Source organism: Typopeltis vanoorti, chromosome 19, assembly GCF_054136105.1.
Source record: "Typopeltis vanoorti isolate ZY-2024b chromosome 19, IOZ_Tvanoo_1.0, whole genome shotgun sequence".
Lineage (NCBI taxonomy): Eukaryota > Metazoa > Arthropoda > Arachnida > Uropygi > Thelyphonidae > Typopeltis > Typopeltis vanoorti.
Genome location: NC_143567.1, coordinates 34,092,294 through 34,105,847, shown reverse-complemented (window position 1 = coordinate 34,105,847; position 13,554 = coordinate 34,092,294). Strand labels below are relative to the sequence as shown.

The 13,554-nt window shown below is 36.9% G+C and overlaps 1 protein-coding gene across 1 annotated transcript in view; it reads left to right on the top strand.

Moving 5' to 3' along the window:
- Window positions 1-13,554, top strand: part of noi (splicing factor 3a subunit 3 noi) — a 251,677-nt gene that overhangs the window by 90,375 nt on the left and 147,748 nt on the right. The window contains exon 6 of the mRNA XM_090408813.1: window positions 12,131-12,222. Within this exon, the coding sequence (XP_090264939.1) occupies window positions 12,131-12,222 (92 nt within the window). The remainder of the gene's footprint in view (window positions 1-12,130; window positions 12,223-13,554) is intronic.

Genomic DNA, 13,554 nt, shown 5'->3' with positions numbered 1-13,554 from the left:
GGCATGAATTTTTGTCATTCTGTACCATAATTTTGTATATTGGTTTAAGCCAATAAGAATACAATTTGGTCGGCTAAATCCCAAATTGCCAGCCCGTCATCGCTCGTTCAGTTTCCAGGTACATACCCCAAAGGGTGCACCACGAGAAGGTGAGGAGTGGACATTAGGTCAGAAACCCGTCGGTTTTCCGCATTCCTTTAAAGGTTATTTGGAGGTCTCCTCTCATTTATACAGCTTTGACCATTAAGCAGCCCTATTTTTATCATTACAATAGTCCTATTTTTATCATTACAATAATACAGGAGTGACCAGGTTTTGGGAGTGAAGTCTTCTGCTAGAGTAAGTGATAGGGTCGCAGATGCCCTTTCCACACAGAATAAGTATAACAATCACAAAGATCCATGATCTTGGCAGGATTCGAGCCCGCAGCCTCTTGGCTGGAGAGGCAGATACACTAACCACTTGGCCAACCAGGCTGGCAATATAATAAATTTTTAATTTTAATCATTTAGTTCAGTATTAACCTTACAATATATACAGTACCCACAACATAATAGGCAATCTGTTATTTTCTAGGGGTGCTTAAGGGTCAAAGCTGTATAACTGAGAGGAGACCTCCACATAGCCTTTAAAGGAATGCGGAGAACCGACCAGGGCTTCTGACCTAATGTCCAATCCTCACCTTCTCGTGGTGCACCCTGTTGGGTATCTACTTGGATACTGAACGAACGAGGATGGGCTGGCAATTTTGGATTTAGCCGACCAAATTGTATTCTTATTGGTTAAACCAAAATAAAAAATGATGGTACAACATGACAAAATTTCATGCCGGCTGGGGCGTCGCCCGGTTAAACAAGGCCCCCGTTGTTTTTGCCAGGGAACCAGGGCGAACAGCGAAAAGTCAGCTACTGGAAGAAATCTGAAAACCAACCCCAACTCAACATCACCAGAGTTAAAGATCGGTATTATCAACGTAAGAAGCCTGAATGGCAAAGAAATGGAGCTAGCTGAGGAATTAGATAAGTACCAGATCGACATAATAGGGGTGACTGAAACAAAAAAGACCAAAACTGGTGAGATCTTTCTGAGCAATAAATACAAATTGTTATATTCAGGCAATGACAATCAAGGAAAAGAAGGAGTAGCCATAGTATTCAACACAAAATACGAGGCTAATCTTCTTGAATGGCAGTCAGTCTCAAGTAGAGTAATGTGGGCAAATATGAGAATGGGGAACTGGACAATGATACTTATTTGTGCCAATGGTCCCACAGAAGGTTCTACTAAGGTAGAAGTGGAGGAATTTTTTGACGCTTTAGAAAAAGCAACTGACACAATGAAAAACGAAAAGTTGGTCCTTGTTGGGGATCTAAATAGCAGAGTAGGAAATGATTATGAGACATACAAAAATATTTTGGGAAAATTTGGAGAAAAGAGCAAAGCTAATAATAACGGCAAATATCTGTTGGATTTCTGCTCAGGACATGGACTGGTTATTACTAACACCATGTTCCAACATAAAAATGTGCACAAATTCACATGGAGAGAAGAGGCTAGGAATAAGAAAAGTCTCATTGACTATGTTATTGTTGATAGTGATGTTTTCTCCCTGGTGCAGGACACCAGAGTGTACGGAGGATTGGAAATTGGAAGTGATCACTATTTAGTCTTGAGCAGGATAAAATTGAATTTCATATTCAAAAGAATAACATGTAAGAAAGTTTTAAAGCGAATAAAAGTTGAGCAGCTCTCAGATGTGAACTGTAGACTAAAATACACAAAGATTATTGAAGAAAAAATGAAAGAGTTTGAGAACAGGAATCAAACATTGGAGATTCAGTGGCAAACTCTGAAGAAAACATTGATTGATTCTACCAGAGAGGCATGTGGTGAGGTTGTGTGCAAGGATAAAAAAATCAGAACTCCCTGGTGGACACAGGAAATTAAAGAGGCAGTGAAGGAAAAGAAGAAAGCATATCAAAAGTTCCTGTCAAATAAGTCAGCTTGTGCTCTTAGAGAATATAGAGACAAATGCAAGAATGCTAAACACTGTGTAAAACTAGCTAAACAAAAGTCATGGGAGGACTTTGGCAAGAATATAGAAAATAAATATCAAGAAGGTGGCAAAATATTCTGGAGGTTGTTGAAGAATCTTAGGAATGGAGGAAAGAGTGCTGTAAAAGGAGTTAGAGATGATAAAGGTGACATGAAAACGGGAGAAAAAGATATCCTTGAAGTATGGAGTAATTACTTTGAAAAACTGCTAAATTAAACAAGCAGTGATGATAGCACAGTGGTAAAAAACACTAACCAGGCATGCAGTCAGGAATACATATCCATACTTGAAGTAGAAAAAGCCATCAAAGGCTTGAAATGTGGAAAGGCAGCTGGAGTAGATGCTGTTCGACCAGAAATGCTGAAGTATGGTGGTATAAGAGTCTTACAGTGGCTGCACTGCATAGTTCAGAAAGCCTGGACAGAGGGACGAATTCCTGATGATTGGAGTAAAGCTCTCATAGTACCCATATATAAAAAGGAAAATAAAACTGAATGAGAGAATTACAGAGGTATTTCCCTACTAAGTGTTCCTGCAAGATCTATGCAAGTATACTTGAGAAACGGTTGAGAAGAATTGTGGAAGAAAAACTTGGTGAAGAACATGCTGGATTCAGGCCCAACAGAGGCTGTCAGGATCAGATCTTCACTTTACGACGAATAGTCGAGAAAGCATGGGAATATAACAAAGATCTGTATTTAAGTTTTGTCGATTTGGAAAAGGCATATGATAAGGTGCCAAGAGAGAAGCTATTCAATACGTTGCAATTATATGGTGTTAATGGGGCATTATATCAAGCAATACTTAGTCTTTATTTGAGTTGTAAGTCAGCAGTTAGAATTGAAGAGGTATAGGAAGATGGTTTAATATTAAATCTGGTGTGAGACAAGGATGTACGTTATCCCCTCTGTTATTCATTATCTATATGGATCACATTATGAAGGAAAGTGGTATTAAACATGATATCAGTATTGGAGATGTTAATGTCAGCTCTTTGCTTTATGTGGATGATGTTATACTTCTAAATTTATCTGCTACAAGTCTGCAAGATTCTCTGACTAAATTGAATAGTTGTTGTAATAGATGTGGTATGAAGGTCAGCAATAAAAAGACAAAGACAATGAAAATAGGTAGATTCATTGAAAATGTCAACTGTGTTGTGAATGGAGAATCTGTGGAACAAGTAAAACATTTCAGCTACTTAGGCACGATTTTTACTGAAGATGGTAAATTAAATATAGAAATAGACAACAGAATCAGCAATGCTGGTATGGTGGGAAGTCAATTGAATAAATTCATATGGAATAAGAGAAAATTAGTCGGAACACTAAATTAGCTGTATACAAGACAGTGTTCAAACCAGTTTTAACTTATGGATCTGAGAGCTGGGTCAGAAGTAAAACACTTGACCAAAGACTAGAGACTGCAGATATGAGAGTCCTGAGAAAGATTGTAGGCGTGAACAGATGGCATCAGTGGCAATATCATATTAAAAACGAGGATATTAGGAAAGAACTTGATATTGTCAGCATCCAGGAATGTGTTAGCAGAGCTAATCTCAGGTGGTATGGTCACCTAAACAGAATGGGCGAGGAAAGATTAGCAAAACAAGTGTTCTCTGCCAGGTTGGCAGCAAAACGACCCAGAGGAAGACCAAGATATAGGTGGATTGATACGGTACAAAGTGCCTTAGACGATAGAAATATAAGATCTGATAATGTTGGAGTCTTGACAAGTAACAGACTGATTTGGAGGAAAATTGTAGATAGGAAGTTAGTAATGATATAATTTTTTCATGTAGTACTATCATATCCTGTACACCCCTTGTGGGTACGTGGCAGGAATTTGATGATGATGATGATGATGTTATTTTCTATTATTTGAAAAAAATTTTTTGTTTACTTTTTCACAATATAACTTTATTAACACAATAAACCAGTATTTATAAAAACTAAACGTGGCATAATCTAATTAAATACTGTAGTGCATCTATACATCTTATTCTTCCAGCACACCCTTACAGACAAAATCAGCTGTGAAAACACATGCAATTTATAGACACAAAATACTGTTGATGATGGTAGTGGGTGTTAGGTATTGATGGTAGTAGTGGCATTGTGGTAGTAGAAGTTGGAAAATTAAGTAGAGGGCTTGGTAAATTGTGTACTATGGATTAGAGTGCCCTCCAGCAATAAGTCCTTGGAGGTGTCACATAATGATAGTAATAAATGCTTGAAAATTTTACATAATGAAAATTGCAATGATAAGTCAAAGACTGGATCATTTGACTAAATGTGCTGTGAATAGTTAGTCTGGCTTTAACCCTTTATTATGAACAATAAATGAAAGAAAACACAAACTGAGTTGTGATGTTGCATCCATAGCACAATTTGAAGAATGAAGGTACCTTGCTCCCCTTAGGTTAGAAAAGATCTGAGTTCAATTCCATGATAACAAAAGAAATCTTTACATTGGCTTTTTCAATATTGGCTGGGATAACAGATGCAATTTACAGATTATATATCCTTTCTTTTAGTGTTATACAGTGATCAGCATTCATTTTTGAAATTATGGATTCTACAACCGTGGTTAAAATAACTCTTTTTATTATCCCGACGTTTCGATCTTCATATCAAGATCATCATCTGGAGCATACATAAATATACAAGACTAGCTGCATTACATTTCAAACCGTAAGCTAGAGAAACAATGATTTGATCACATGCCACTCACTTTTTTTTTTCATTAGAGGTCATGCCAGTGAGTAGCATGTGATCAAATCATTGTTTCTCTAGCTTACGGTTTGAAATGTAATGCAGCTTGTCTTGTATATTAATGTATGCTCCAGATGATGATCTTGATATGAAGATCAAAACGTCTGGATAACAAAAAGAGTTATTTTAACACGGTTGTAGAATCCATAATTTCAAAAATGAATACAGATTATATATATATATATATATATATATATATATTAGTGGCGGTGGGCAGTAGATGGCATTGTGTGCAAGTGATAGTAGAGATCTTCTGTCTAGTTGGTAGATTAACTGGGAGAGATGGCTCGAGTAGATTACCCTCCCTAATGAGTCCTTGGACTCCTTGCGGATGTCATATAATAATGATAACATTTTAGACCCACATTAAAGGAAATTTATTCCTGTATAATTATGTAATGTATAGTGAGAAGTAAAGAATGTATTACTTTGTCTTGTCATCTTAACATTTAGTTCTTTTAACCAGTAGCATGGGTGAGTAAAACATTTTGTGGCTAGTACATTAATGTTGTTTTTCTGGAGCCCTGTATATGTGTATGTATATATACGAGGTAGGCTCCAAAAGTTTCTGGCCTGACATACAAAATTTGCCAATTTTAAAACGCCATATGTGACAGATAGCACCATCAACCCTCTACTTTCATCATTCAGTTGGAGGCACTCGTTTGACTAACACATGGCATGCTAAGTGACTGTAATATTAAAAAAACTGAGTACTACTGCACTGTGATAAAGTTTTTCACCAAAGAAATGCTTTCTCCAAGTCCTATCAAACAGTGATTGGATGGTATTTATGGGAAATTCTGTCTTGGAAGAGAGAGAGAGAGAGCATCGAAGATGATCCTCATGAAGGTTGGCCTGTGAAAGTGACTATATATTTTCCTTCACTGAGGAAAATGTCTCTTTTGTTGAGGAGGAACTGCCCAGTGACATACAGCTGAAGCTCAAAGAAATCTCAGCAAGATTGGGGCTTTCTATAACAACCATCTTTCGCATCATTCACGAGAAGCTTCACATGACAAAAGTAAGTGCAAGGTGGGTGCCCCAACCTCTCTCTTCAATTCAGAAGGAACATCATGTGACCTGTTCCCACAAGTTTTTAGAACTTAGTGAAGGGAATTGGAGAGAAGTGCTGAATACATTGTTACCGGGGATGAAACCATTATGATCATCTTTTCAAAAGGAAACGTAAGGAGTGGTGTGAACCAAGTGAAGCACTACTGAGAAAAGCCAAGGTCACTCAGTCCACCAAGAAGATCGTAGCAACAATCTTTTGGAATTGCCAGGGAATTTTGTCGATTGACATCAAGGAAATGAATACCACCGTGAATGCATAATATTATGCTTCACTCCTGCACAAATTACATGAAGCCATAAAGGAGAAGAGATGAGCAATGCTGAGTCAAGTTGTTTGCCTGCTTCACGACAATGCTCCAGTCCATATGGCTATTGAAAGTTTATTTTTCACTTGGTTAGAGTATAATAAATTTAGTTTAATCCTTTATCCAAGTGTGAGCAAACAAAGTTTGCGCCTGAAAGTATCTTCAGGACTGAGGTAAGGTGGTACACACCAGGGCAACTCGTTGCAAAGGTGGAGCAAGCTACCAATACTCCTGTCTCAGTATCTCCTATAATGCAAAACACATCTCCTTGGGGATATGTCTAATGTTCTGCATTAAGGGAAGGGCCACTACCCAGACTAGTTTCGACCTTTATTGAGGTCTCTTCAGTGGGAGCCAGGCCCAAGCTGAGATACTAGGCAGAAGCATTCGCAGGTCATCTCTACCTATAGGAGTTGCCAAATGGTGTGCCACCCATTTTTAATAAATTACTCTGGATTTAGAGAAAGATGTTGAAAGTTTATTTTTCACTTGGTTAGAGTATAATAAATTTAGTTTAATCCTTTATCCAAGTGTGAGCAAACAAAGTTTGCGCCTGAAAGTATCTTCAGGACTGAGGTAAGGTGGTACACACCAGGGCAACTCGTTGCAAAGGTGGAGCAAGCTACCAATACTCCTGTCTCAGTATCTCCTATAATGCAAAACACATCTCCTTGCGGATATATCTAATGTTCTGCATTAAGGGAAGGGCCACTACCCACTGAAGAGACCTCAATAAAGGTCGAAACTAGTCTGGGTAGTGGCCCTTCCCTTAATGCAGAACATTAGACATATCCGCAAGGAGATGTGTTTTGCATTATAGGAGATACTGAGACAGGAGTATTGGTAGCTTGCTCCACCTTTGCAACGAGTTGCCCTGGTGTGTACCACCTTACCTCAGTCCTGAAGATACTTTCAGGCGCAAACTTTGTTTGCTCACACTTGGATAAAGGATTAAACTAAATTTATTATACTCTAACCAAGTGAAAAATAAACTTTCAACATCTTTCTCTAAATCCAGAGTAATTTATTAAAAATGGGTGGCACACCATTTGGCAACTCCTATAGGTAGAGATGACCTGCGAATGCTTCTGCCTAGTATCTCAGCTTGGGCCTGGCTCCCACTGAAGAGACCTCAATAAAGGTCGAAACTAGTCTGGGTAGTGGCCCTTCCCTTAATGCAGAACATTAGACATATCCGCAAGGAGATGTGTTTTGCATTATAGGAGATACTGAGACAGGAGTATTGGTAGCTTGCTCCACCTTTGCAACGAGTTGCCCTGGTGTGTACCACCTTACCTCAGTCCTGAAGATACTTTCAGGCGCAAACTTTGTTTGCTCACACTTGGATAAAGGATTAAACTAAATTTATTATACCATATGGCTATTGTTTCAAAGGCTGCAGTGAAGGGCTGTGGCTTTAATGAGATTGAACGTCCACCCTACAGCCCAGATCTAGTACCGCACCCAGTGACTACTACCGCTTCTTGAAACTGAAGAAAGACCTTCAAGGAAGAAAATTTGCAGATGACAGTGAAGTGAAAAATGCAGTTTTAAGTTATTTTGCAGACAAAAGTACAGACTATTTTTTCAAGGCATAGAAATATTTATTCAAAGATGTGAAAAGTGTGTTGAAGTAAAGGGAGATTATGTTGAGAAGTGACACAGTTGTTTTCTTTCTATCACCTCTAAAAGTTAGTCAGGCTGGAAACTTATGGAACCACCCTCATATATGCATATATAAAAGTTTAGAAAATTGACAGTAGAGCTTATGAGAATGCAATCATCAGCATTGCACTTGCCATAGCTTGTGCTACATAAAAGACATGAGTACTGCTCAGGCATCTGTTTGTTATATTTGCTTTTGATTAAGATTTCACTGCCTGACAGCCAGAGCCTTGTTGTCCAAATTGACTCCTGTGTTCCAACAACTAAAGATTCTTCAAAAGACTGCAGGATTCCAATCCCTTATGTTTCTGGTGTCTCTGAACCTATTGGTAGAATTTTGAAGTTTCTCCTTAATGTTGCATATTTTCCTATCAATAAAATTTCTCATCTGTAACCATGTACAAAAGACAAACTATCACCTCTGTCTTTCTTTAGCTAGAGTTTACCACATTCCCTGCGAATGTAATTTGACATACAGTACTTTGGACAGACAGGCCATTCTGGGTGAGGGGAAAAAAGAATTCATGAACATCAGTACTTCATTAAGTACCTAAACCTAAAAAGTCTGATCTGGCATAGTATGGTATGGACACTAATCATGGTATCCTGTGAAATGAAAGCTCATCTTCTCTACAGAAACAGTTTTTAAATATGAATGCCTTTTCAGAGAAATCTGTGAAGACCTTATACATTTGTTTAACCCGAGTTTGAATGATTGTTTTCCCCCCCCCCCATCCCAATTTGGAAAATTCTTATCTTATGTTCTGTCCTATTGTAATTTACGCTGACGTGTAGACCTATACCTTTTACCCTGCAGGCATTCGGAACCGAAATCCTACAGAATAGGTTGGTTACTTCTTATTACTGGAGGTGTCCTATGTCTGTAGAGGCATGTGTTCACAGGGCTGGTTTGCCTGTCCTGGGGAACAAAAAACCAGCGTTTCCAGATGAAAAAACCCACTACCTCCATATGAGACTGGCTAACTCACCTTTAATCGAAAGAGACCAGATAAAGTCTACCTCATGTCACTGACGAGAATCGAACCCAGCTCTTTCCGACCAAAGGACTTCGTCTATACTGACTGAGCAACGGAAGCTTATCTTCTGTAAATATCAAAAATAATTTTAATAGTACTTATTTTAATACTAATCTCTAGCATGCAGCAATTGTTTTTAATTGGTAAACCAATTTGTTGTATTTGTCTTGAATTCTGTTCTTTGATTTGCTTGTTGTTTTCACACTGATGTACTGTTATTTTCACTATGCAGTATTTGTACTTTCATTAAAGTTTATTATTGTGGTTGTCATGGATATTTGTTGTTTTTCAGTTATGCCACAGGTATACCTTTAAAGATTAGCAACAATTAAGTAATAGTGGGAAGTTTAAAATTGTAACGGACAGCACAAAGGACTAAAATCCTAATTGGTGCTATCTAATGTTGGATAAAAAGATAGTTAACACATATTAATTTGATCTTAAAAGACTATCTTCCAGATTTTTGGTAAATTGATACTTGTTGTGGTTCAGGAAATGTGTTTAAAGCTGCTGCTATTTCAAAAAACAGTTTCTCTCTCTCTCTCTCTGACTTATAATGGCTTCTATATAGCACTTTTTATCCATCTAATCCTTTATGATGTGATATCCAACTCATGATCCACTAGTCTCAACTTTCCAAATGTATTTTTTTATGTTCTCTGAGGCAAATGTCAACAGATCTTCCTTTCTGTCCATAATAAGCCACGCAACATCAACAGTTCACTTTGTATATTCCTGAATGTAATATAGTATCCAGTAGTATAGTTCTTTGTGAGATACCCTGTACTCCAAATTAGCAGGATGTTGGTTGCATGCAGGGCAAATGAAAATCATCTATCACCTAAAAACTCTCAAATATACATGAGCAATTATGAGGTATGGTGTGAAATTAATGCCTCCTATTTTTTGCTCAGAAACTTTAATTTAACAATGGCTTTTACATTGGATTAATCCTCCATCTTTCACAAGCATTCTGTCATTTTTCATTAAGGTCTCCATCATTCTCTATATACTTTAATCATCACAGAGCAATACTCTCTGCCAACCCTGTGAAACTCCTTTTTCTAATATCAGAGCTCTTCACAGACAACTTCATTCAAGTTCTTATGCTGCAAAATGACACCCTTGAAGTCCATTGTTCAGAGAGCCAAATGGGTGGTGGTGGTAGTCAGAGGATGCATCCAGGCTGTGGGTGGGATTGGAAAGATCAGTCCTGCATAAATTGGTGTGAAGTTGGATGTTGGCATGGAGGAGGAGGAGGGGGATCTGAGTATCTGTGCTTGCATCAACAGTATTGTCTCATATACATTTTTCAGACAGGTATGAATTGAATTTCCATTGGACTTAAATCTTCTGCAGCATGGAATTTCATCACCACTCTTTCATATATGTGCATCTATAACAGCCACCATTTTGAACTGCTTGTGTGTGTGTTGTGCTCATGTGACCAGTCACATCATCACTAACTGTCGTGGAACTAGACAGTTACTGTCAACTCAGTGACATGTAATGCTTTCTGTTGCATTTGAATTGAAAGGGGAAAAAAAAGTATGATGCATTTCTTTTGTATTGTCCCCATTTTTCATTAATTTCTGGTGTTTGATGATTTTGATAAATTGTTTCTTACTCTATTTCACAAAGAGAGACTGCTACCTTTTCATGCTTTCATAGATTACTATCCACCATTATTATTATTTTTTAATTCTAATGGTTACTGTAAATTTTAGTGATCATTTGAAATGTGAATCTACTATAATGCTACTTATTTGGAAATAACTGAAAGTAATTACTAATATAATGCTTTATTATACACCCTCTGTCCAAAAAGAAACCGAACTTTTCGAAAATAGAAGAAACTACTGGCGCCATTTGTTGTATCTTTTTGTTGTCGAAAGCTGCAACCTTCATTAGTGTTGTGTCAACTGTTTATGACATTTGTTTCATTAGAAGCTGAGTTATAGTGCCAAGAGTGACAGTGTGTTTTGATGAACGGTCAGAAAATGAGTTTCAAACAGAGAGCTGCGATTGACTTTTGTGTTAAACTGGTAAAAGTTTTATCGAAAAGCATACAGTGATGAATGCTTATCCTGTGCTCAAGTTTACAAATGGTTTAAGCGATTTCAAAGTGGTCGTGAGATGCTTGAGGATGACGAAAAGCCTGGCCGTCCAAAAACTGGACTGAGCGATGTTAACATCCAAAAAGCGTGATTTCATCAAAGGAAGGCCGAAATCGTCCATGAGATTGATTGAAGGTGAATTGAGGATTCCAAAATTAACTGTGCACAACATTTTGAGAGTTTGGGACTTTGTAAATTGAATTCGCAATTTGTTCCTCACAAGTTGACTGACGACCAAAAAATGTATGGAATTGAACACTGCAAGGACCTCATTAAAACTCATTAAGGACTCAGATTTCCTTGAAATGATCGTTACTGGCGACGAAACTTGGTGTTTTGAGTATGAGCCCGAAACAAAGTGCCAGAGTGCTGAGTGGAGACCACCAGAAGAGGGGCATCCGAAAAAAAAGTAGCTTGGAGAAGTCAAAAGTAAAGACAATGCTGATTTGTTTCTACAATTCCAAGGGCATTATCCACAAAGAATTTGTTCCACCTGGCCAAACAAACAGTCAATGGTGAGTTTTATTTTGAAGTTTTGAAGCGATTGATAGTGAGAATTCATCGCTTACAGCACGATAATGCACCATCTCATCGTTCGAACATTGTGAGACAGTTTTTGAGTAAAAACCAAGTTTGTGTGTAGGATCACTCACCGTATTCACCTGATTTAGCATCCTGTGACTTCTTTCTCTTCCCTCAACTTCATTTGCCGATGAAAGGAAAGCGATACGACACCATTGAAAACCTTCAAGTGGCAGTAACCACGATCCTCAACGGTATCCCAAAAACTGATATAAAAAAACTCATATAATGAATTAATTGACAAACAGTGTATCGAAGCTGAGGGAGGGTATATTGATTGAAATAAATGATTTGAATAATTATAATTGGACTGTGTTTTATTTTCTATCAAAAGTTTGGTTTCTTTTTAGACAGAAGGTGTATTTGTCTGCTCTTGTTTATTGTTTAAGACAAAATGTTGCTAACAGAATCTCATTTAGAATCTTGAAGTTAATAATGATTAAAATATGTAGTTTACTATATTTAAGGTCTTCATTTTAAAATCCATATAATTTTATACGTATGTATATATACACAGATATGGTTGAATTTACTGATGAAGAGGGATATGGAAAGTTTTTAGATATGAATGAATGCTATGAAAAGTATCTCAACTTAAGAGGAATAGAGGTAAGCCAAATTAAAAAAATTAAGTTATTTTATTTATTTTGATTTAAAAAAACAGTCTTAAGGTAGAAATTTTTAATAGTTCTTAAATTTGATTGATTAGAATTTATGGTTCACAGAAAATGAACAGTGAACAGTGCTTTAATTTCCTGTGAACAACTATAGAGGTTTATATTTATTTTATTTATGTATTTATTTTTTAATTCCTGAACAGTGATAATATCATCAGATTTAGTATAATCTTATTATTTTTTTTTTTTAATCTCGAATTTAAAACAACATAAGGAATTCCAAGCCAAACTCTTTACAGATTTGATCCAAATAAAAGTAGCTAAGGTTACCATATATAGTACATAGATTCCACTTAGTGTAGCTAGCTTAATCACATCATAAGGGTTGGTTAGTTGCTTTTCCTACACCCTGACTACCAAATTTGGCATTCAGCTTACTCTTATCATAATTCAAACAGAATGAAGGTTTATTGGGCAACCTACTCATAGGGATCTCTGAACTGTTCCAAATTATAACTTCAGCCTGAGAGGCATCTTAGGCTCTGGATAAAATTTGCCAGACTTATAACTTTTAGAACGTGAAATATCAAATTTTCATCTGGGATGCCCTTCCAATGTAGGGAAATGGATTATTTTATCTTCTTTTTTTTTTTTTTTTTTTTTATACATATATATTTCAATCCCACACACACAAGAGGTTATAAAACCTATTATAACAGCACTCTGTGTGTGTGTGGGGGGGGGGGGGGCAGTGATCAGGGAGAAAGAAGAAATCCATTAATGTGTTTCTTGAGTAGTTGGAGATTGTATTCATTGGGGGAAGGCTTTTCCAGAGAACAGAGTTAGAATAGATTGAATGAAAGAAGTGGATAAGTTAATGTGATAATCTTGGAGCTAAACTATATGTGAATGTTGACCAGTAGCTGCTCAACATTCATGATTAGTAGAAAGTGGAGGAATGGTGTTGAGCAGTTCAGTGGAGCAGCATCCATTAAAACACCATAAAAAAAAGATATAATTTAAAAGCAAAGCAGCTGTGAGAAAGCATTTGGAGAGAGTATGAGAAAGAGAGAGAGGCAGAGGATCTAAGCAGAATGCCCTCTTCTGGATAGCATCAACAATTCTTAGGAAGTTTTTTTTTTGTGTTCCATCTCAGATGTGAGAACAGTATTTTAAGTCAGGCAGATTAGGAATCTATAAATTGTTTAGAATATAGACATAAAATTGTACTTTGAAAAAAAGAGAATACCAAGTTTTTTGCAGGGGGTTTTGGATGTAATGTATTTGTGCCAGGATAAGATTTGAAGTTAGTGAGAGAAGATTT